This window comes from Phyllobates terribilis, unplaced genomic scaffold, assembly GCF_046119375.1.
Source record: "Phyllobates terribilis strain yellow unplaced genomic scaffold, ASM4611937v1 Scaffold_10__3_contigs__length_209671492, whole genome shotgun sequence".
Lineage (NCBI taxonomy): Eukaryota > Metazoa > Chordata > Amphibia > Anura > Dendrobatidae > Phyllobates > Phyllobates terribilis.
In genome coordinates, this window is record NW_027362770.1 from 182,952,191 (window position 1) to 182,977,553 (window position 25,363).

The window sequence follows — 25,363 nt, forward strand, 5'->3', positions numbered from 1 at the left end:
GTGAATGACTCCACCAGAAAGATCTGTAACTGTACTGTAATCTCTTACGTGTTCTGCAGAACTGATATCTACCACTGTATGGTCACCATATGGCAGTAATACCAGTGTTGGTCTTTACATCGAGATTTTTTTTAGCAATCCGCGCAACCATCTTCTGAGGTTCTCCTACATCGACTATTGGATGTGCCACCATAGTTGTAATCAGGGTTACCTGGTTAAGGGCCCACTCAGAAGTTTCACCCTCCCCCTGAACCAAACCCCTTGCTACGCCTCTGATTAAACAATCTGGAAAGTAGATTAAGAAAAAGGACAGAAGTGATCACTGTGCCCTCCAGAGCCCATAAATCAGGAAGATATAAGGAAAATATTAATCTCCTTGGAGAGCAAAAGATCAAAGTCTAGAATGATAAAGTATATGCTGGAACGCACCCTGCTGCCAGTAACATCGTCGGTCACATTTGGTTACTCGGCTCGTAAGCAGTGTCAGCCATGGCGTCTGCTGATCTCAGAGACGAGCTGGACTGTCCCATCTGTCTGACCCTGTATACAGATCCTGTAACCCTGAGATGTGGACACAACTTCTGCCGGGTCTGTATTGATCAATTCCTGAATACACAGGACAAGTCTGGAGTTTACAATTGTCCTGAATGTAGAGAAGAGTTTCAAGAGCGGCCGGCATTGAAGAGGAACATAACTCTACATAATGTATCAGAACATCTCCAGTCTACTCAGTCTCAACAGGAGATCACCGGGATCCGCTGCACTTACTGTGTGGACTCTCCTGTACCTGCTGTTAGATCCTGTCTACACTGTGAGGCTTCTCTGTGTGATAAACATCTGAGGGTTCACAGCAAAGGACCAGAACACGTCCTCACTGATCCCAGCACTTCTCTAGAGAACATAAAATGTTCTATCCATAAAGAGCTCCTGAAGTATTACTGCACTGAGGACGCTGCTTGTATCTGTGTGTCCTGCAGTTTGGCCGGAGAACATCGGGGACATCGGGTGGAGACGCTGGATGAGGCCTCTGAGAAGAAGAAGAAGAAACTGAGAAATGTTCTCCAGAAACTGATCACAAAGAGAAAGAAGACTGAGGAAAGAGTCCAAAGTCTGGAGAAGCGCAGGACAAAAGCTCAAGAAAAAGCAGCTGGAGAAGCCGAGAGAGTCACTGCCCTGTTCATAGACATCAGGAGACGGGTGGACGACCTGGAGAAGAGGGTCCTGAGTGACATCTCCTGGAAGGAAGAGCAAGTGTCACTTTCCCTATCTGATCTGATCCAGAAGCTGGAAATAAAAAAGGACGAGCTGTCCAGGAAGATGAGGCACATTGAGGAACTGTGTAACATGACGGATCCACTGACTGTCTTACAGGAACCGGACACAGGTGACTTGTGTGATCCTGAGGAGGAGAGAGGTGATGAGGACACAGGGGGACATGATGGAGGTGATGAGGACACAGGGGGACATGATGGAGGTGATCGGGGTGCGGAGCTGATCTCACACATATCACACACATTATCTGCTATGATAAGAGATATAAATGTGATCTTCTATGTGCAGGATCCTGCAGACATATTACTGGATGTAAACACGGCTGCTAATAATCTCCTTATATCAGACGACCTGAAAACTGCGACCTGGACACTAATAACAGAGAATCGTCCAGAAACAGCAGAGAGATTCCAGTATAATCAGGTGATGAGCAGGAGGGCATTTACCTCAGGACGACATTACTGGGATGTGGAGATCAGGGGGTCAGTATTATGGAGAGTGGGGATGTGTTACCCCAGTATAGACAGGAGGGGGCATCAGTCACGCATTGGAGATAATTACAAGTCCTGGTGTTTACATGGAGGCCTGTTGTATAATAATCAATATTCAGTAAGACATGACAGTAATGATATCCCAATACCTCACCAGATCTCCAGTGATGGAGTCAGGATATGTCTGGATTATGAGGCCGGGCAGCTGTCCTTTTATGAGCTGTGTGACCCTATCAGACATTTACACACCTTCACTGCCACCTTCACCGAGCCCCTTCATGCTGTGTTATGGGTATATAAAAGTTCTATAAAGATATTAGGGCAGCTGTGAGACATGATATCTAATTGGTGGACTATTCGGCCTATCAGATTCAGCAGTGTTAAGGGGTCTCTTTAACGTTCTTACACTATTACAATGATTTTCCTACATAACAGTGTAGTGATCGCTCCTCTTAAAGGGGGTCTCGCAGAATTTATTATTTTATTCAAACCATCACTGATCACTGCCACACCGATCATGCTGGATGATGCTGCAGACCACATAATATTCATCACAGTGTTGCCAGACTCTTTTACATCTGTCAAACCTTTGTGCCATCATGGAGGAGTTGGGCAACCTGTGCCCGTAAATGTACTGCAGCTATCACTTCATGTTACTAACATTGATCAGGACACATCAAAACACAAAACTTCAGAAGAATCAGTTAGGAAGGATAAGGAGAGAAGAATTGTCGGTGGCCACCATTAACGCCATTCCCTTTTTGGAGATATCTTATTGTTTTTTATCCAGTGCTCCTGTTATCACTTTCGTTTGCACCAAAGTTGCCGATATTGATTCAAAATTGCTTGGGTTTCCTAAATGTAAGACTGGAGGGTGTGCTGACGATATGGTGACAGCGAGGCCAAAAATTTGTCCACCCACCACAGCAATTAGCCATCATGGTGGGCAGCGTATCAACTGAATGTGGCCAACCATACCCTCTGACCGTGCTCTAACTGGACTGATTGATATCCCTGAAGTGCCAGTGACTCTGGGGTTATTGCCCGCTGCCTTCATCCCTTCTTCTAGGTACTTTACTTCCACACAGTTATTAAAGGAATTCGGCAGGAAGGTTGTTCCAAATATCTAGGAGAACTAACGACAGATTAATGGTGTCCTCAGCGCTGAGAAATCCAGACAAATACTTACCCTTCATGTAATACCATCAGGGAGGCTTCTGATTGGCTCCAAATTTATTCTGCAGCCAGAAAACAACCCCAAACATACAGCCAATATCATTAACAATTAGGAGTCCTGGAAGTAATAATAGCACAGCACAGAACCCAGAAGATCTGGGGTCAGTTCTCCAAGATGTTTGGGGCACCCTCCCAGCTGAGATCCTTCAAAAATTATGTACAAGTAACTAGAAGTACTGATGAAGGCAAAAGGCTGTCACCAAATATTTATGGGATTTATATTTCATTTTTTGTTCAATAAACTATTAACACTTCTATGTATGAAAGCTTCTTACTTCACAGCATTTTTCCATATATACTGTATACTGTATGTATACCCTGTGTGCACAATTACTAGGAAATTTGTATTTTTGCTGACTAATTTTATTATTGAACATCTCACAAGCTGTCGGTCAAAAGTCACTGTGCGGTTTTGTCTTCAGAAAATATTTCTTTGTGCAAAATTATTGGGCAACTAAATGAAAAACATAAATTTTCCATGTTAATTGACCTTCCTTTAACCCCTTAAGCCCCGAAGCATTTTCCGTTTTTGCATTTTCGTTTTTGCTCCCCTTGTTCCCAGAGCCATAGCGTTTTTATTTTTTGGTCAATATGGCCATGTGAGGGCTTATTTTTTGCGGGACGAGTTGTACTTTTCAACGCCATTACTAGTTTTACCATATCCTGTACGGGAAAACGGGAAAAAAATTCCAAGTGCGGTAAAATTGCAAAAAAAGTGCAATACCACAGTTGTTTTTTATTTATTTTTTTACCACGTTCACTGAATGCTAAAACTGACCTGCCCTTCTTATTCTACAGGTCATTACGAGTTCATAGACACCAAACATGTATAGGTTCTTTTATATTTAAGTGGTGAAAAAAAAATCCAAAATTTGGTAAAAAAAAAAATAAAAAAATAGCGCCATTTTCTAAGACCCGTAGCGTCTCCATTTTTCGTGATCTGGGGCTGGTTGATGGCTTATTTTTTGCGTGCCGGGCTGACGTTTTTATTGATAACATTTGGGGTAGATCCGATGTTTTGATCGCCCATTATTGCATTTTATTGCAATTTTGCGGCGACCAAAAAACGTAATTCTGGCGTTTAGAATTTTTTTCTCGTTACGCCGTTTACCGATCGGATTAATTCTTTTTTTATATTGATAGATCAGGCGATTCTGAACGCGGCGATACCAAATATGTGTATGTGGGTTTTTTTTATATATATTTTATTTTGAATGGGGCGAAAGGGGGGTGATTTAAACTTTTATATATATATATTTTTTTTTAATATTTTTAAAAACTTTTTTTTTTTACTTTTTGCTTGCTTCTATAGTCTCCATAGGAGACTAGAAGCAGCAACTATCCAATCGCCTCTGCTACATACAGGGGACGAGCAGGTCCCCTGCATGCAGCAGAAATGGTCCTGTGCTATGAGCGCCGACCACTAGGTGGCGCTCATAGCGACAAGATCATGACAACCACAGGCGTCTGCTGCAGACCCTGGGTTGTCATGCACGCCCATCGGCGACCCGCGATCACGTGACGGGGTCGCCGGTGGGCGGGGCTTATGACTCGCTACCCGGAAGCGCGCGTTAAATGCTGCTGTCGGAGATTGACAGCGGCATTTAACATGTTAACAGCCGCGGGTGAATCGCGATTCCACCCGCGGCTGTTGCGGGCACATGTCAGCTGTAAGAATCAGCTGACATGTGCTCCGCTCAGTGAGGGCTCAGCGCAGCAGCCCTCACTGAACGGGCAGTACGCAAATATGCGTACTAATACGTCCACGGTAAGTAAGGGGTTAAAAACTGCATTTTGTGTTTACTTGTGTTATCTGTCTAATATTTAAATTTGTTTTGTGATCTTAAACATTTAAGTGACAAACATGCAAAAGAACAAGAAATCAGGAAGGGGGCAAACACTTTTTCAGACCACTGTATATGGTAATATGGCCACCCTTGACTTCAATAACAGTCATAAGCTCCATCCATGGAGCCTGTCAGGTTCTTCATCTGTTGACAAATTACTTTTTAGGCAGCGCTAACCACAGCCCCCCAGACACTGTTCAGAGAGGGGATTGTTTTCCTTCACCCTAAATCTCAGTGTCAGAAGGGCCACAAGTTCTCATTAGAGTTTAGGTCTAGTAAGGACCGGGCCGGGTCATTATTCTTCATCTTTAATGTCTTCCTGAAACCGAGCAGTGGAGCCTTCGATGCTGCAATGGTGCCTTGGCCTGTAGAAAAATCCTGGTTTTCTAGAGAGAAACGCTGGCGAGACTTTTAGGGGGTGATTTTGAGTCGATCTTCAATCCAAAAAGGTCCAATGAGCTCATTATTAATAATCCCAGCCCATAGCAGTGCCCACCTCCACCTTGCTGGCATCTGAGTGGAAGTGGAGGACTTTGCCCAGTACTGATCCAGCCAAGACCCATCCATCTCCTCCGTCCAGAGCAGCTTTTAAATCTTTAGTCCATGAAAACTTTAAACAATCTGTCTTCAGATATTTCTTATACCAGTCTTAATGTTTCCACTTCTGTGTCTTGTGCAGCGTTTGTCGGGTTCAGCCTCCTCACCTCGGCCGCGTCTCTGAGAAATGAACACCATGTACTTCTGTGTCCTGCTCTGTGGTAGTCGGGTTCAGCCTCCCCACCTCCGCAGTATCTCTGAGCACCGAACACCTTGTACTTCTGTGTCTTGCTCAATGGTGATCAGGCTCAGCCTCCTCACCTCGGCCTTGTCTCTGAGCACTGAGCACCTTGTACTTCTGTGTCTTGCTCAGTGGTGGTCGGGTTCAGCCTCCTCACCTCGGCCGTGTCTCTGAGCACTGAACACCTTGTACTTCTGTGTCCTGCTCTGTGGTGGTCGGGTTCAGCCTCCTCACCTCGGCCGTGTCTCTGAGCACTGAACACCTTGTACTTCTGTGTCCTGCTCTGTGGTGGTCAGGTTCAGCCTCCTCACCTCCGCAGTATCTCTGAGCACTGAACACCTTGTACTTCTGTGTCTTGCTCAATGGTGATCAGGCTCAGCCTCCTCACCTCGGCCGTGTCTCTGAGCACTGAACTCCTTGTACTTCTCAGCCTCCAAGGAGGCTGCAGTTCTGGAATATGACAGAACTGGAGGATAATGGCTTCCTGGTCATTTTACATTTGATTCTGTTACACGCACGCCGCTAGGTTCAGATAGGGGTGAGACAAGTTACATGAATTCTTTGGAATCCTGGGGAACCGTCACTCAGGACGACCATAGACCATGTGCTGCAGCTTCTCTCAGGCACACAGGGGTATTCACCCTCAGGCACAGACACGTAGGTTGTTTCACTTGCTGACCAGACACATTTGACAAGAGTCCTCATAAATGGTAGAACAGTAGTATTTAATAAGAAACCGCACAGCCAGTGCAAGTTAAGTCTTATGAGCAAAAGGCTCCAGTGACAAACTACAGTTTCCTTAGCAGCACAGCAGTTCACAGTCTTCCCAGTAGTACAGGACAGAACAGTTCTAATGCAAAGGCACATTAATGAACACAGCATTCTTTACAGCACAGTGAGATGGAGGAGGGGGGAGAGTTTGCTGAGGGAGATGATCCCTGTGACACCATTTCTTTTGTCTATTTGCAAGAAAAATGTTGATGCTTCTGTGATCACACCCCAATATCTGAGCAATTTCAAGAATTGCTGTTAAATTCACCTTGATAAAGGGCATTGTATCCGGAGGCCACACCTCCTTCATTACACAAATACACATCACCTGATCTTCTTCATCCAATCAGCGTTCAAGTTTAAACGTCTTGGCATTGGAAAATGTGCATGAAATGATGATATGGTCAAAATACTCACTTGCCTAATAATGATGCGAACCGTGTGTATATGTCATCACCATGTACCATGTGGTGTGCGGAAGTTACCACTCCGCCATGGCAGTGATAAAAAGTTAATAAACTTTGTGATGCCAGGAGGCACTTAATTAACCTCTGCTTCCTGGTACTGTGGTGCAAGGTGGTGCACTCCAAAGTCCAGAAAACAGGGAGGCCACAGGAGCAGTTGATAACATTTACTTGTTCTAAGAATACACAGGTACATCCAGATTAATGAGGCTTGAACACATACTCAATTCCTATGCAGCATTCACAGTTACTATCCAGGGCAGTAATAAAGATAAAAATATCAGGTGCAGTGATTCCTGAGCTTCACCTTCTGCTCGTCTGCACAATCCTTATCACATAACTGCTGCAGCTGAGGCTGTGGTTCTTCAAATTTGGGAGCTATGGTCACTCTCTCCTACCTGCTGCTGCCTCATATATAGGAGTTATGGCCACTATCCTACCTTCTCACTCACATATAGAAGCTAATGCTGCTCTCCTACATGCTCCCTCATATATACGAGCTATGGCCGCTCGCCTACCTGCTGACTCATATATAGGAGCTATGGTCACTTTCCTACCTGCTCTCATATATAGGAGCTATGGTCGCTCTCCTACCTGTTGCCTCATATATAGGAGCTATGGCCACTAGCCTACCTGCTGCCTCATTTATAAAAGTTATGGCCACTATCCTACTTGTTCCCCATATATAGGAGCTATAGCAGCTGTCCTACCTGCTGCCTCATATATAGGAGCTATGGCCGCTCTCCTACCTGCTCTGTTATATATAGAAGCTATGGCCACTCTCCTACCTTCATCCTCATATATCACGAAGTGCCTAAGCAAAAAACAATACGAATATAAGGCCAAAAAATATAATAAAAAGTATCTTTATTGAAAAAATATATATATAGATAAATAATCACAGTATCAAAACAGGTAATGGTGGCACGACATATGTCAGAAAACATTACAGAGACTTAGATAAAACATACTTAAAACCAACCACCAGGTGTCGCCACAGAGTACAGATATCGCATGCCTCATGTAGCATTATGGACTATAGCCATATCAGTGAGGGTAATCATATATGGGTGATAATAAATGGCTAAAAAAATTATCGACAGCACAACCACTTAAAGATGTACACCTTCATTATATATATATAGTGTTTATAAGGAAATACCAAGAGAAGGAAATGACAAATCAGACATATGATTCACCTTAATATTGGAATCGAAACTGCACGCTGTGCGGCTCATCCTCATATATAGAAGCTATGGCTGCTCTACTACCTGCCCGTCAGATATAGGAGCTATGGCCACTCTCCTGCCTGCTGCCTCATGTATAGGATCTATGGCAGCTCTCCTACCTGCTCCCTCATATATAGGAGCTATGGCCACTCTCCTACCTGCTCCCTCATATATAGGAGCTATGGCCGCTATCCTACCTGCTCATATATAGGAACGATGGTCGCTCTCCTACCTGCTCTCATATATAGGAGCTATGGTCGCTCTCCTACCTGTTGCCTCATATATAGGAGCTATGGTCGTTCTCCTACCTGTTGCCTCATATATAGGAGCTATGGTCGTTCTCCTACCTGTTGCCTCATATATAGGAGCTATGGCCACTCGCCTACCTTCTGCCTCATATATAGGAGTTATGGCCGCTATCCTACCTGTTCCCCCATAAATAGAAGCTATGGCCGCTCTCCTACCTGCTCTCTTATATAAAGGAGCTATGGTCACTCTCCTAGCTTCAGCCTCATATATAGGAGCTATGGCCACTCTCCTACCTGCCCGTCAGATATAGGAGCTATGGCCACTCTCCTTCCTGCTCCCTCATATATAGGAGCTATGGCCGTTCTCCTACCTGCTCTCATACCTAGTAGCTATGGTCACTCTCCTGCCTGTTGCCTCATATATAGGAGTTATAGCCACTATCCTATCTGTTCCCCCATATATAGGAGCTATGGCCACTCTCCTACCTTCATCCTCATATATAGGAGCTATGGCCGATCTCCTACCTGCCCGTCAGATATAGGAGCTATGGCCACTCTCCTACCTTCATCCTCATATATAGGAGCTATGGCTGATCTCCTACCTGCCCGTCAGATATAGGAGCTATGGTGACTCTCCTACCTGCTTCCTCATACATAGGAGCTATGGCCGCTCTCCTACCTGCTCCCTCATATATAGGAGCTATGGCCGCTCTCCTACCTGCTTCCTCATACATAGGAGCTATGGCCGCTCTCCTACCTGCTCCCTCATAAATAGGAGCTATGGCCGCTCTCCTACCTGCTTCCTCATACATAGGAGCTATGGCCGCTCTCCTACCTGCTCCCTCATATATAGGAGCTATGGCCGCTCTCCTACCTGCTTCCTCATACATAGGAGCTATGGTCGCTCTCCTACCTGCTCCCTCGTATATAGGAGCTATGGCCGCTCTCCTACCTGCTCCCTCATATATAGGAGCTATGGCCGCTCTCCTACCTGCTCCCTCATATATAGGAGCTATGGTCGCTCTCCTACCTGCTCCCTCATATATAGGAGCTATGCCCGCTCTCCTACCTGTTGCCTCATATATAGCAGCTATCGCCGCTCTCCTACCTGCTCCCTCATATATAGGAGCTATGGTCGCTCTCCTACCTGCCCCCTCATATATAGGAACTATGGCCGCTCTCCTACCTGCTCCCTCATATATAGGAGCTATGGCAGCTCTCCTACCTGCTCCCTCATATATAGGAGCTATGGCCGCTCTCCTACCTACTCCCTCATATATAGGAGCTATGGCCGCTCTCCTACCTGCTTCCTCATATATAGGAAGTATGGCCGCTCTCCTACCTGCTGCCTCATATATAGGAGCTATGGCCGCTCTCCTACCTGCTCCCTCATATATAGGAGCTATGGTCGCTCTCCTACCTGCTCCCTCATATATAGGAGCTATGGTCGCTCTCCTACCTGCTCCCTCATATATAGGAGCTATGGCCGCTCTCCTACCTGCTCCCTCATATATAGGAGCTATGGTCGCTCTCCTACCTGCTCCCTCATATATAGGAGCTATGGTCGCTCTCCTACCTGCTCCCTCATATATAGGAGCTATGGCCGCTCTCCTACCTGCTCCCTCATATATAGGAGCTATGGTCGCTCTCCTACCTGCTCCCTCATATATAGGAGCTATGGCCACTCTCCTACCTGCTCCCTCATATATAGGAGCTATGGTCGCTCTCCTACCTGCTCCCTCATATATAGGAGCTATGGCTGCTCTCCTACCTACTCCCTCATATATAGGAGCTATGGCCACTCTCCTACCTGCTCCCTCATATATAGAAGCAATGTCCGCTCTCCTACCTGCTCCCTCATGTATAGGAGCTATGGTCGCTCTCCTACCTGCTCCCTCATATATAGGAGCTATGGCCGCTCTCCTACCTGCTCCCTCATACATAGAAGCTATTGCCGCTCTCCTACCTGCTCCCTCATATATAGGAGCTATGGCCGCTCTCCTACCTGCTCCCTCATACATAGGAGCTATGGCCGCTCTCCTATCTGCTCCCTCATATATAGGAGCTATGGCCGCTCTCCTACCTGCTCCCTCATATATAGGGGCTATGACCGCTCTCCTACCTGCTCCCTCATATATAGGCGCTATGGTCGCTCTCCTTCCTGCTCCCTCACATATAGGAGCTATGGTCGCTCTCCTACCTGCTCCCTCATACATAGGAGCTATGGCCGCTCTCCTACCTGCTCCCTCATACATAGGAGCTATGGCCGCTCTCCTACCTGCTTCCTCATACATAGGAGCTATGGCCGCTCTCCTACCTGCTCCCTCATATATAGGAGCTATGGCCGCTCTCCTACCTGCTTCCTCATACATAGGAGCTATGGCCGCTCTCCTACCTGCTCCCTCATATATAGGAGCTATGGCCGCTCTGCTACCTGCTCCCTCATACATAGGAGCTATGGCCGCTCTCCTACCTGTTCCCTCATATATAGGAGCTATGCCCGCTCTCCTACCTGCTCCCTCATATATAGGAGCTATGGCCGCTCTCCTACCTGCCCCCTCATATATAGGAACTATGGCCGCTCTCCTACCTGCTCCCTCATGTATAGGAGCTATGGCCGCTCTCCTACCTGCTCCCTCATATATAGGAGCTATGGCCACTCTCCTACCTGCTCCCTCATATATAGGAGCTATGGCCGCTCTCCTACCTGCTCCCTCATATATAGGAGCTATGGTCGCTCTCCTACCTGCTCCCTCATACATAGGAGCTATGGCCGCTCTCCTACCTGCTACCTCATACATAGGAGCTATGGCCGCTCTCCTACCTGCTACCTCATACATAGGAGCTATGGCCGCTCTCCTACCTGCTACCTCATATATAGGAGCTATGGCCGCTCTCTTACCTGCTCCCTCCTACACAGGAGCTATGGCCGCTCTCCTACCTGCTCCCTCATATATAGGAGCTATGGCCGCTCTCTTACCTGCTCCCTCATACATAGGAGCTATGGCCGCTCTCCTACCTGCTACCTCATACATAGGAGCTATGGCCGCTCTCTTACCTGCTCCCTCATACATAGGAGCTATGGCCCCTCTCCTACCTGCTACCTCATATATAGGAGCTATGGCCGCTCTCTTACCTGCTACCTCATACATAGGAGCTATGGTCGCTCTCCTACCTGCTCCCTCATATATAGAAGCTATGGCCGCTCTCTTACCTGCTCCCTCATACATAGGAGCTATGGCCGCTCTCCTACCTGCTCCCTCATACATAGGAGCTATGGCCGCTCTCCTACCTGCTCCCTCATATATAGGAGCTATGGCCGCTCTCTTACCTGCTCCCTCATACATAGGAGCTATGGTCGCTCTCCTACCTGCTCCCTCATATATTTTTGGGCTATGACCGCTCTCCTACCTGCTCCCTCATATATAGGCGCTATGGTCGCTCTCCTACCTGCTCCCTCACATATAGGAGCTATGGTCGCTCTCCTACCTGCTCCCTCATATATAGGAGCTATGGCTGATCTCCTACCTGCTCCCTCATATATAGGAGCTATAGCCGCTCTCCTACCTGCTCCCTCATATATAGGAGCTATGGCCGCTCTCCTACCTGCTCCCTCATATATAGGAGCTATGGTCGCTCTCCTACCTGCTCCCTCATATATAGGAGCTATGGCCGCTCTCCTACCTGCTCCCTCATATATAGGAGCTATGGCCGCTCTCTTACCTGCTCCCTCATATATAGGAGCTATGGCCGCTCTCCTACCTGCTCCCTCATATATAGGAGCTATGGCCACTCTCCTACCTGCTCCCTCATATATAGGAGCTATGGTCGCTCTCCTACCTGCTCCCTCATATATAGGAGCTATGGCCGCTCTCCTACCTCATACATAGGAGCTATGGCCGCTCTCCTACCTGCTACCTCATACATAGGAGCTATGGCCGCTCTCCTACCTGCTACCTCATACATAGGAGCTATGGCCGCTCTCCTACCTGCTCCCTCATATATAGGAGCTATGGCCGCTCTCTTACCTGCTCCCTCATACATAGGAGCTATGGCCGCTCTCCTACCTGCTCCCTCATACATAGGAGCTATGGCCGCTCTCCTACCTGCTACCTCATACATAGGAGCTATGGCCGCTCTCCTACCTGCTCCCTCATATATAGAAGCTATGGCTGCTCTCCTACCTGCTACCTCATATATAGGAGCTATGGCCACTCTCCTACCTGTTGCCTCATATATAGCAGCTATGGCCGCTCTCCTACCTGCTCCCTCATATATTGGAGCTATGGCCGCTCTCCTACCTGCTACCTCATACATAGGAGCTATGGCCGCTCTCCTACCTGCTACCTCATATATAGGAGCTATGGCCGCTCTCTTACCTGCTCCCTCATACATAGGAGCTATGGCCGCTCTCCTACCTGCTCCCTCATATATAGGAGCTATGGCCGCTCTCTTACCTGCTCCCTCATACATAGGAGCTATGGCCGCTCTCCTACCTGCTCCCTCATACATAGGAGCTATGGCCGCTCTCCTACCTGCTCCCTCATATATAGGAGCTATGGCCGCTCTCTTACCTGCTCCCTCATACATAGGAGCTATGGTCGCTCTCCTACCTGCTCCCTCATATATAGGAGCTATGGCCACTCTCCTACCTGCTCCCTCATATATAGGAGCTATGGCCGCTCTCTTACCTGCTACCTCATACATAGGAGCTATGACCGCTCTCCTACCTGCTCCCTCATATATAGGAGCTATGGCCACTCTCCTACCTGATCCCTCATATATAGGAGCTATGGCCGCTCTCTTACCTGCTCCCTCATACATAGGAGCTATGGTCACTCTCCTACCTGCTCCCTCATATATAGGAGCTATGGCCACTCTCCTACCTGCTCCCTCATATATAGGAGCTATGGTCGCTCTCCTACCTGCTCCCTCATATATAGGAGCTATGGCCACTCTCCTACCTGATCCCTCATATATAGGAGCTATGGCCGCTCTCTTACCTGCTCCCTCATACATAGGAGCTATGGTCGCTCTCCTACCTGCTCCCTCATATATAGGAGCTATGGCCACTCTCCTTCCTGCTCCCTCATATATAGGAGCTATGGCCGCTCTCCTACCTGCTCCCTCATATATAGGAGCTATGGTCGCTCTCCTACCTGCTCCCTCATATATAGGAGCTATGGCCGCTCTCCTACCTGCTCCCTCATATATAGGAGCTATGGCCGCTCTCCTACCTGCTCCCTCATATATAGGAGCTATGGCCGCTCTCTTACCTACTCCCTCATATATAGGAGCTATGGCCACTCTCTTACCTGCTCCCTCATATATAGGAGCTATGGCCGCTCTCCTACCTGCTCCCTCATATATAGGAGCTATGGCCACTCTCCTACCTGCTCCCTCATGTATAGGAGCTATGGCCGCTCTCTTACCTGCTCCCTCATATATAGGAGCTATGGCCACTCTCTTACCTGCTCCCTCATATATAGGAGCTATGACCGCTCTCCTTCCTGCTCCCTCATATATAGGAGCTATGGCCGCTCTCTTACCTGCTCCCTCATACATAGGAGCTATGGCCACTCTCCTACCTGCTCCATCATGTATAGGAGCTATGGTCGCTCTCCTACCTGCTCCCTCATATATAGGAGCTATGGCCGCTCTCTTACCTGCTCCCTCATATATAGGAGCTATGACCGCTCTCCTTCCTGCTCCCTCATATATAGGAGCTATGGCCGCTCTCTTACCTGCTCCCTCATACATAGGAGCTATGGCCGCTCTCCTACCTGCTCCCTCATATATAGGAGCTATGGTCACTCTCCTACCTGCTCCCTCATATATAGGAGCTATGACAGCTCTCCTTCCTGCTCCCTCATATATAGGAGCTATGGCCGCTCTCTTACCTGCTCCCTCATACATAGGAGCTATGGCCGCTCTCCTACCTGCTCCCTCATATATAGGAGCTATGGTCACTCTCCTACCTGCTCCCTCATACATAGGAGCTATGGCCACTCTCCTACCTGCTCCCTCATGTATAGGAGCTATGGCCACTCTCCTACCTGCTCCCTCATGTATAGGAGCTATGCCCGCTCTCCTACCTGCTCCCTCATGTATAGGAGCTATGGCCACTCTCCTACCTGCTCCCTCATATATAGGAGCTATGGCCGCTCTCCTACCTGCTCCCTCATATATAGGAGCTATGGCCACTCTCCTACCTGCTCCCTCATGTATAGGAGCTATGGCCACTCTCCTACCTGCTCCCTCATATATAGGAGCTATGCCCGCTCTCCTACCTGCTCCCTCATATATAGGAGCTATGGTCGCTCTCCTACCTGCTCCCTCATGTATAGGAGCTATGGCCACTCTCCTACCTGCTCCCTCAGCTTCTCCAATCTCCAGGACAATAAACACATACAAAATGCTCCTTCCCTTCACTACTAGGTCCAGCACCAGGTCATGTGGTTTAACCATGTGACCTTATGACCATATATGGAATGCAGGGCTTCTTTTTTAGCCCGTAACAGCCTGCTAATTTGCAGAACATAATAAGTACATCACTTTGTGCAGATATAAACCACTTCTGTGCCCTGAATCTTTATGCATATTATCTGCAAAGGAAAATGTTAACTTTAATGCAAACATAATAAGGTAGTTATCAGCTCTGCTACATCTTAAAGACACATACAGTACAACTTTGGGCATTACATATTAATATAGCCTGGGTGGGGGGGGTCTGCATAAAGAGCAGACTGCTGGAATATAACCAAAACTAGAAATCTCTCTTATACAGAGCCCAGTACAGAACCCACCAGCCTATATATCCATGTGTGGGGATGTCACAGCCATCACTCTGCATTGGCATAACTTCTATACTTACCTTATAGCCGTACCTATGCCGTGGACTTAATACTTAGCATATCTTTTCCATTTAGCACTGTGCACTTTATCAGGATAGGAATTTGATATTAATATTAAATATTAATATTTGACATATTTGTGAGCACCACATGTAACTGTTACATTTCCACCATGACCTTCTCCTTCTGTGGCAGCGGTGATAGAAGAGACATTGGAACCAGAAGCTCTGGACAGCGTAGGCTCTGGCCAGCCACTTAGATTTGGGTGGCAGGGGCCTGCAGCACCCTCCAGTCTGCCAGTATGGGTGCGTGTGTTGTCCAGCTGGAGTGATCAGCTCCCTGTTTCAGCCAATTGGAGAGCACCACAACCTTCTTAATCCTCTGGGTTACTTCTGGAAACTGCCAGATATAGTTTTGTACTTCCCTAATGAAATGTATGTAAATTTTTGACTTTGTAGTAAGTAATAAAAATGCCTTAAAACATTCTCTATAATAAAAATTATGGTAATCCTAATCCTAAAATGGGAAAGGTTTATTCTGATTTCATGCCAGATATTGAGAAAAACATGCAGATGTGTCTTTATATAGTGTATATAAACTTTGGGTTTCAACTGTATATCCCCAAACCAAAAAATCTCCTGTTATACCGAACCCAGACCAGATGCCCTTATCACTTTTTACAGACCCCAGTTTAGACTGCCCTGCTTTACAAATCCCTAACCCCAAAGTACTTGACTCACCCCCTGGGCCGTGGGGCACCCGTAACCGGGCCTCTGTACGATGCTGGGGGGTAGTAGTGGCAACCCGGGCCTGTGGCTCAGGGAGGTCAGACTAATGGCAGTCTTTTATAGGGTTTTTATGGTTTAATGTCCGACTACGCCACCCGTGGATTGCGGTCAGGGTGTACCGCCGCTGCGAGGCAGACCGCTGAGGCTGGTGTGGTGTGCGCAACAATGGATGGGATAACTCCCCACGGGAAGAGTATAGCCTCAGGGCAGGGAATGTGGATGTTGGGAGTGATGGTGCACGGGCGCAGCAGGACCGACTCAGAGGCTTTGTAGTGCAGTTCAGGGTCTTTACTGATGATGATAAGGCAGACCCTCCCGGGAGTACTGGCTAGCATAAAAGGCCTGGTCAGTCTGTGAGCAAACTGGAGTTCCCCTGGCCAGGTGGAGTTGTAGGCCTCCCCGTCTATCTGCACTCTTCCTGGCTACCTTGCTGTAAGCGAGTGGAAGTAGCCCACGTCCCTGAGTATACCGTGTAGTGCTCACCCGTATGGCTGGTGACTTGGGGCCTTCTGATAGCCTCCGCTCCTCGATGGTGGTGCTGGTCCCTTGCTTGTGACTGAGCCTCCGGGCTTCTATGGCCAGAGGACCTGGAATCCCCTGCCGGCTGGTTTCTGCTGCTGGACTTAGAGGTCCTCACAGCCTCGGACTCCGTTGTCCGGTCGTAGTGTCTTCAGCCAGGACGAGCAATATCTGCTTCCAGTCCTTGGCACTCAGCTCCTGCTCCTACAGAGCTCCTAGCTGTTGCTTTCCCTGTCTCACTCTTTCTGCTCTAGCCCCGCCCCAGATCCAGTTTATATAGGGCAGGTTCCTCCCCTATCTGGTCTGGGACAGGAGGTGTTGCTTGTTCAAGGGCTCCTGACCAGGGAACCTCCCACTTGCTCTCAGACGTGATATCTCTATCACTGTGGCAACCAGACCCCTGGGGTGCCACATTCCCCCCTAGTGAAATTTAGTACTCTGGGACTAAACACATTTTTGAAACATAATATAACAGGGTATAAACAATAACAGGGAAAAGTACATTTTGTCTTGATGGTCACGGCATTTCCGTAACCGGGTGTCCATATCACCCAAGGTGAAGTCTTAGAACAGAGTAGGGGACCTGTCCAAAGCAAACCCCAAACGTTGGCCATGGGCGTGGCTGCAAGGCGAAGCGAACTACTTTGGACCACATCAGACAGGTTTTTCTTCCGTGGCCGTCTTCGCAAGAGGCACAAGGTGCAACTATTTACAATATAGTTCCGGTTACTCAGCGTCCATAACCTGTCAGTCCAAATAAACCTGCAGGGTAACTAGAGAAACATAATTAATTAATAGGCAGCAAACATAAACCATTTTCAACATTTGTGGTTTGCAGGTAAATTCACATTATAGTTTAAATTCTCCAGCGAGCGGGCATCTGTCCTCTAGTGCTCCTGGTGGACCTACGTAACCCACTATCTGGTTCTGCACTACAGTGTATAGGAGGTGTTGTGGGTAGGCCTGGCAGCTTTCTGCGTACTCTTTGGCCTACTAGGGGCACGGCAGGCTCACTACTAGCAGAGGGTTGATTCTCCTGGGCTGCTGGTATGGATTCTTCTGCCTCCTGGGCCGGCTGCTCTTCTGACACTCCCTGTTCTTCTGTAGGCCCTTGAGGGGCTGGCTGGAGAAAGGTGAGGACGGGTACCACGACTGCGTTGTTGATTTGAGTCCAGGACTGGGGAAAGTCTCCGAGTACAGTACTGATCATTTCTTCCCTTTGCTCTGCGGGTTGAGGGTTCTCTTGATCTTCGTCAGGGCTTTGCAGCTGCTCGGGACACTTTTTCAGGTGGTCTCTGGAGACAATGGCTGTGGTCTCTCCTCCATCCTTACTGATTACACAGACTTTTGGATTATCATGACTTGAAGGCAGTACTGTGTACGGGTCCTTCTCCCACTGGTCGTCCAACTTGTGGAGCCGCCTCTTTCTCTTCAAGACCTGCTCTCCAGGTACCAGGGGAACAGCGGGAGCATGCTGGTTATGAGCCTTCTATTGCCTTTCTCTTGCTTGAGACAGACTTCGCTCGACGCTCTCCTGTACTTTCCGATACTGCTGCTGCCCTTCTGTATTCCAGTCTGCCTCTGGCGAGGTGTCCTCAGGTGTCAGGACTCCCATATCCAGGTCAATAGGCAGCTTACCAGGTCTTGCTCTCATTAGGTAAGCCGGGGTACAGTTGGTGGAACCTACCGGGATGTGATTATACAAGTCCACCAAATCAGGCAGTTTTTCAGGCTACAGACTGCGCTCTTCCAGGGGCAACATTTTTAGCAAGTCTATCACCACCTGGTTCATTTTCTCACATAGTCTGTTGGTCTGAAGGTGATAGGGAGTTGTTCTTATCTTCCTACAGCCATACAGATTGCAGAACTCTTGGAAGACCTCCGCTTCGAAGGCTGGTCCTTGGTCCGTCAGCACTTGCTCCGGATACCCGTGTGGACGGCAGAAGTGCAGCTGGAAGGCCCTGGCTGCTGTTTGAGCCGTTAAGTCTTTGACAGGGACCACCACCAGGAATTGGGAGTAGTGATCTACGATGGTGAGGGCGTAGACGTACCCAGATTTGCTTGGAGCCAGTTTCACATGGTCCAGGGCTACCAGTTCCAGTGGCTGCCTGGTGATGATGGGCTGCAGGGGAGTCTTCTGGCTGGCACGGTCTCTTCTTCTTAGGCTGCACGGGCCACAGTCTCTGCACCACCTCTCGATGGCTCCTCGCATGCCTACCCAGTAGAACCGTCCACACAACAAGAACTCCAGCTTCTTCCATCCGAAGTGTCCTGCTCTGTCGTGGTATGCCTCCAGAACCATAGCCGCGTCTCGTCTTGGGACCACTACCTGCCAGGTCAGCTCATGTGTTCTAGAGTTGACCATTCTCCGGCACAGCTTCTCCTTGTAAAGAAACAGTTTACTTTTCTCCTTCCACAGTTGCTTGGTCTCCTCCGGAGCGTCTGGGTCAAGACAGGCATCAGCCTGTGTCAGCATTTCCTTCACCAGACGGACTGCGGGATCACTGTCTTGTGTCTCCGCCCAGCTGTAGTGGGGTAAGGGATTGAACGTAGCAGAGCGCCTGTCCCTCACACGGTGCGAATACAGGGTAATCCCATGACGGTGGAACGCAGGGAGTTCGACTTCTTCCAGTTCTTCTGGATCTTCCCCGAAGTCCGGTAAGTTTGGCATCCAGGACAGGGCATCCGCGTTGGCATTTGAGCGTCCCGCCCGGTATTTGATGGTGAACTCATAGTTGGACAGGCAGGCCATCCATCTCTGCTCCAGGGCACCAAGTTTTGCAGTGTCCAGGTGTGTCAACGGGTTGTTATCCGTGTACACGGTGAACTTGGAAGAGGCAAGGTAATGCTTGAAACGCTCGGTCACTGCCCACACCACTGCCAGGAACTCTAGCTTGAATGAGCTATAATTCTCAGAGTTTCTCTCTGTGGGCTGTAGTTTTCGGCTGGCATAAGCGATTACCCGTTCTTTCCCCTGCTGGATCTGGGACAGTACGGCTCCTAGCCCGATGTTGCTCGCGTCCGTGTGGAGGATAAAGGGCTGGCCGTAGTCAGGGTACGCCAGGATTTCATCCCCCGTAAGGGCCATCTTCAGCTGGCAGAAGGACTCCTCTTCCATCTTTTCCCACCTGAAGGGCGGCTTCTGGTTTTTGGCCTTCCTGGATTGACCTATCAGGAGGTCCTGCATAGGGGCTGCCATTTTGGTGAAACCGGGAATGAATCTTCGGTAGTAGCCTACCAACCCGAGGAACTGCCGCACTTCCTTTATGCTGGAGGGTTTTGGCCAGTCTTTAATCACGGTGATCTTATCGGGGTCGGGGGCCACTCCGTCAGCACTCACCACGTGTCCCAGGTACTGCACCTTTGGTTTCAGGAGGTGACACTTGGAGGGTTTCACCTTTAGGCCGTAGCTTGCCAGGGCGTCAAACACTTCTGCCAGGTGTTTCAGATGGTCCTCATAGGTTTTGGAATAGACGATGAGATCGTCTAGGTATAACAAGACCGTCTCGAAATTCCGGTGTCCCAGACAGCATTCCATCAACCGCTGGAAGGTTCCTGGTGCGTTGCAGAGCCCGAACGGCATACAGTTGAATTCACTGAGACCCATCGGGGTGGTGAATGCAGTCTTCTCCTTGTCTGCCTCTGCTACAGGAACCTGCCAGTACCCGCTAGTAAGATCCAAAGTGGAGAAGAAGTTAGCAGATTTTAGTGCAGCTAAAGATTCTTCTATTCTAGGTAACGGGTACGCATCTTTGTGTGTGATACGGTTGACCTTTCTGTAGTCTACACACACTCTCATTGTGTTGTCCTTATTTTTCACTAGAACTAGTGGAGCTGCCCAGGGGCTACAGCTGTCCCTGATTACCCCAGCCTCCTTCATGTCCCGCAACATCCCCTTTGCATGCTGATAGTGTGCAGGGAGTACAGGTCGGTATCTTTCCTTTATGGGTGGATGGTCTCCTGTGGGGATGTGATGTTCTACCCCCTTTACTCGCCCGAAGTCTAGCGGATGCTTACTAAAGACTCTTTCGTACTCCTGAACCACCCGGTAGACTCCCTGTTTTTGGTGTGAGGGAGTGGAGTCAGTACCCAAATGCAGTTGCTGACACCAGTCCTCCATTTGTTTTTTAGAGTCATTACCTTCCTCTGGTTGAGATGGAGGCAAGGGTTCCACGGCCCTTACAGAATTTTGGTTTATGGTGAACAATTTGGCTAGCGTGGCATACCGGGGCAGGTATACTTCTCTCTCCCCGATATTTATGATGCGGACAGGTACCCTCCCATGGCGTACATCGACCACCCCCCCGTGCTGTCAAAATGGTGGGCCTACTGTCTGAGTAAACGGGTTCCACCATTGCTTGGTAGTCTCTACCTCTTAGACCAATAGCTGCCCGGCACCAGATCATCATCTCACTTTTCGGGGGCATGGCAATAGGGAAATGGGTCACACATTCTCACGCTACCAATCTCACCACCAGATAGTTCCACTTGTTGCCGTTTCATCAGTGCCCGGATCTCTTTTTGGAGAACACGCTGCTGGCTGGAACTGCCGTTCTTGGCAACCTGCTGTAAAATGAGAATCACCTCTGCAAGACAATTTTCAATCACGTTAGTCCCCAAAGTTATTTTAGGGTGACTCTCATGACGGTCAATGTCCACAATTATCAGTCCTTGTGCCGCCAGTTCGACTTTACCGATCTTAATGGTCACCTCTTTGAATCCCACCTGCGGCACGGGCTGACCATTACTGGCGATGATACTCAGGTCGTCATCTGGGTAGCGGGTTATGTCAGAGTCATTCCAATGCCGCTTAAAGAGCACATAGGGGATGGTAGTTACCTGTGACCCGGTGTCTAGTAGGGCGCTCATGGGAATGCCATCCAGTACCACAGGCAAGACCGGACGTCCCCCAACATATTTATCACGCCAGTTTGAGGGGCCTGATGATCTTATGCCTGGGGGTTGGCCCTCTGCCCCAGGTTGTGCCCATTTAAATGACAGCACCTTGCCATATGTCCGGGTTGATTGCAGCGGCGGCAGATGGGTTGTCCGTCCTCGTTGTATCTGTCGCTGGGTCTTCCTCTGGATGTTGGGATCCTCCTCTGTCGGCGCCACGGGACGTCCTCCGGTCCAGACGCCAGCTGGATCCTTCCTGGAGGAGAGACCTGTAAAGACTGCACAGTTCTGGTTAGCGCGGCTACGCTTTTAGTCAGCTCCTGGACCTGATAGTGCAGGTCTGTAGCCGGGTTGTTATCCAAAGCCTGCGCACCAGCTCCTACAGACTCTGTAGACAAGGGCGCCGCCTCCTGATGATAGGTAATAGCAGGACGCCGGTGGGTTACAGCGCTACCCAGTGCCGGTTCTCGGAGCACCCGGATGGCCCTCTCTTTGAACTTTGCAAAGTCTAAACCCGGGTTCTGCAAGGCCATTGCACGTAACTGGGTTCGGTGGGCGTTGGACAGGAGACCATCAATGAATTGCTCAGTTAACAGTTCATCTGCATTCCGCACACTGTCAGGGTCTGCCTGTTTAATGGCTCCCAGGGCCTCTTGCAAACTCAAAGCATAGTCTCTTATACTGTCTTGGGCCCGCTGCTTGCACCCATAAAACCTCATTTTGATCTCTGCTGAGGTGCGGGTATCAAAAGTGTCCTTCAGACGGGCCAAGATCTCCTTTACGGTCTCCTTGTCCCTGACTGACCAGGACTTTACTTCACGTTGGGCTGCGCCGGTTAGCTGGCCTATCAATATGCTCACCTTTTGCCCCTCCGTCAGGGGGTACACTTTAAATAGGCTGTACAGTTTCTCTTTAAAGTCGCTTAGGGTATGCGACTCCCCTGAGTATTGGGGCAGCCAGGCCGCTCCGGGGATGTATGGCATTGTGAACGGCATTACTGCGGCGGTGGCCGCGCTAGTGGTAGAGGGTCCCTGCGTGTCCGTCATCTTCCTCCCCCCTAGTTAAGTGTGGCCTACTTTCCGTCGATCCTCTTCCGTAGGCCGCGGCTCCGCTGATGCTGCTCCGGGCGAGGACCTTGCGTCGCGTCCTGGTGACGTCAGCGTCGCTCTCTCTCCTTCCAGGACCTTGCGCAGCGTCGGTGCGTAGGGAGGGGCTTCAGATCTCGTGCGGTTTGGGAGTCCACGCCCCTCTTCTTCCCGCGCGGCGTCCTGAAGATGGTGCCCGATGGCGGGAAAGCGGCCGAGGATGGCGGGAGATGGCTGAAGATGGCGGGAAACGGCTCCGGACGGCGGGAAAACTCTTTTTCAGGTAAGTATGAAGTCCTTTTCAGGCACGCAATACCCGTTTGTGGCGGGTTGGTCGCAATCCTGCCGACTGCGCCAAAGCTGGCTCGCCCCCTGGGCCATGGGGCACCCGTAACCGGGCCTCTGTACGATGCTGGGGGGTAGTAGTGGCAACCCGGTCCCGTGGCTCAGGGAAGTCAGACTAATGGCAGTCTTTTATAGGGTTTTTATGGTTTAATGTCCGACTACAACACCCGTGGATTGCGGTCAGGGTGTACCGCCGCTGCGAGGCAGACCGCTGAGGCTGGTGAGGTGTGCACAGCAATGGATGGGATAACTCCCCACGGGAAGAGTATAGCCTCAGGGCAGGGAATGTGGATGTTGGGAGTGATGGTGCACGGGCGCAGCAGGAACGACTCAGAGGCTTTGCAGTGCAGTTCAGGGTCTTTACTGATGATGATAAGGCAGACCCTCCCGGGAGTACTGGCTAGCATAAGAGGCCTGGTCAGTCTGTGAGCAAACTGGAGTTCCCCTGGCCAGGTGGAGTTGTAGGCCTCCCTGTCTATCTGCACTCTTCCTGGCTACCTTGCTGTAAGCGAGTGGAAGTAGCCCACGTCCCTGAGTATACCATGTAGTGCTCACCCGTATGGCTGGTGACTTGGGGCCTTCTGATAGCCTCCGCTCCTCGATGGCGGTGCTGGTCCCTTGCTTGTGTCTGAGCCTCGGGGCTTCTATTGCCAGAGGACCTGGAATCCCCTGCCGGCTGGTTTCTGCTGCTGGACTTAGAGGTCCTCACAGCCTCGGACTCCGTTGTCCGGTCGTAGTGTCTTCATCCAGGACGAGCAATATCTGCTTCCAGTCCTTGGCACTCAGCTCCTGCTCCTACAGAGCTCCTAGCTGTTGCTTTCCCTGTCTCACTCTTTCTGCTCTAACCCCGCCCCAGATCCAGTTTATATAGGGCAGGTTCCTCCCCTAGCTGGTCTGGGACAGGAGGCGTTGCATGTTCAAGAGCTCCTGACCAGGGAACCTCCCACTTTCTCTCAGACGTGATATTTCTATCACTGTGGCAACCAGACCCCTGGGGTGCCACATACTCAATTACAGACATAAGACCAGCAATTAGCCAATCACCTCTCCATGATCCCGGGCTTCTCTCCACTCCCAGTTGACCCTGTTGACAGCATCCTCATGCTGCTCAAGATGAGAACCTTCTCTGTGGTGGTGTTCAGGAGAGGAGAACGCAGAACTAGGGAAAGGCAGGGGCGTAACTATAATAGGTGCAGTGGTTGCCATCACACCCGGTCCCTGGAGCCTAGAGGGCTGGAAAGGTCCCATTGGTCTATATCAAAAGACTATTAGGGTACATGTGCGGCACCCCTGCGGGTTCAGTCGCCACAGAGGTACTGCATCTCACCCAGAGGTGTGGTATCCCACTTTCAGGTAAGGAGGGAGTACTGCCCGGGACCCACCCACCTGCATCCAACACTACACCATTCCAGACCAGCAGGAGGGGCAAGATGCATGAATCTACTGCTGAGCCCTGTCCCTGGTTGGAAGTGGGGGGAACCAAGTGAGGGGGAACCATGTAGTGGGTGTGGGTGGAGGAAGTAGATCAGGGGAGCAACTTCAGTAGGAATATAAGAAGGGAACCATCTTGAAGGAGACAGGTCAGTCTGAGGAGAGAGTGTTGGGAATAGGAGCTCTGCTCAGGAGGAGAGGAGGAAGGAGCAGGCCTAGACTGAGAGGCCCAGGAGAACAGACTGAGAGAGGATGGGAGTAGAAGGAAGGCTCCAAGAGAGACAGAGGGGATCCCAGGGACACGGGAAGTGCAGGAAGCCACCCGTGCGCCCGAATCTACAAGGACGTGGAGGGATCAGGCCGCAGAGGGGACCGGCCCCTAACTAGTGGAGAACTACAAGGCTCAGCTAGATAACCGGAGGCGACTGTACTTTCAAAGTTCAGCTGCACAAAATCACAATTATATCGCCGAAAAGGTGGCCGCATAGGATTCAGGGGACTGCAGGTTGCCCGACAAGATCCGAGGCTACTGGCTTGGGACACTGATTGTGAGGCGCAGGACAGGAGGGTGAGAGCCAGCGCAGGAAGATGACCGAGGAAGGCACATAGAATGTGGTCCCGTTAAGTACTCCCGAAATACCTGAGGGATTGCTGAGCCCCTTCCCTGGTAAACACAGGACGACGTGGGAGGTTACACACTGGCGCTGGTAACCTGGAGTCTTGAACAACTGTGAGTAAAACCCTGAAGATTGCACCCCACTGTGTCCTAGAATTATTGCTGTGCCATCACCAGCCCTGCACTAAGCAGCACCAGCAACATCTACCCTATAGTATCACTATATCCTGCCCTGGAGGTAATCTCTACCTGTGGAGAGCTGAACCAACTCTTCTGCGTCACCACCAGCTCCAGAGGATCTGCACCGCAGCGGTGGCTCCATATAGCCGCATTCCACAGGTGGCGTCACGAGCATTATATATAAAAACTTTATTCCTTTTACTTTATTCCCCTTTAATTGACTGCCCTGGGTCACGGACCGGGTCACTGCCACTGTGACATTCCCCAGCATCGACCTGCCCGGCTACCGAGTACCCCACGGCCCAGGGGGCAC

The 25,363-nt window shown here is 49.8% G+C and overlaps 1 protein-coding gene across 2 annotated transcripts in view; it reads left to right on the forward strand.

Annotated features, from left to right (window-relative positions):
• The first annotated feature begins 391 nt into the window (after positions 1–391).
• The window catches only part of LOC141164760 (uncharacterized), a 33,344-nt gene continuing 8,372 nt past the window's right edge, over positions 392–25,363 (forward strand). The window contains exon 1 of one of the 2 annotated variants that reach the window (XM_073650287.1): positions 392–1,444. In XM_073650287.1, the coding sequence (XP_073506388.1) occupies positions 490–1,444 (955 nt within the window). In that variant the 5' untranslated portion in view covers positions 392–489. The remainder of the gene's footprint in view (positions 1,445–25,363) is intronic. The other variant, XM_073650288.1, reaches the window with a different exon arrangement.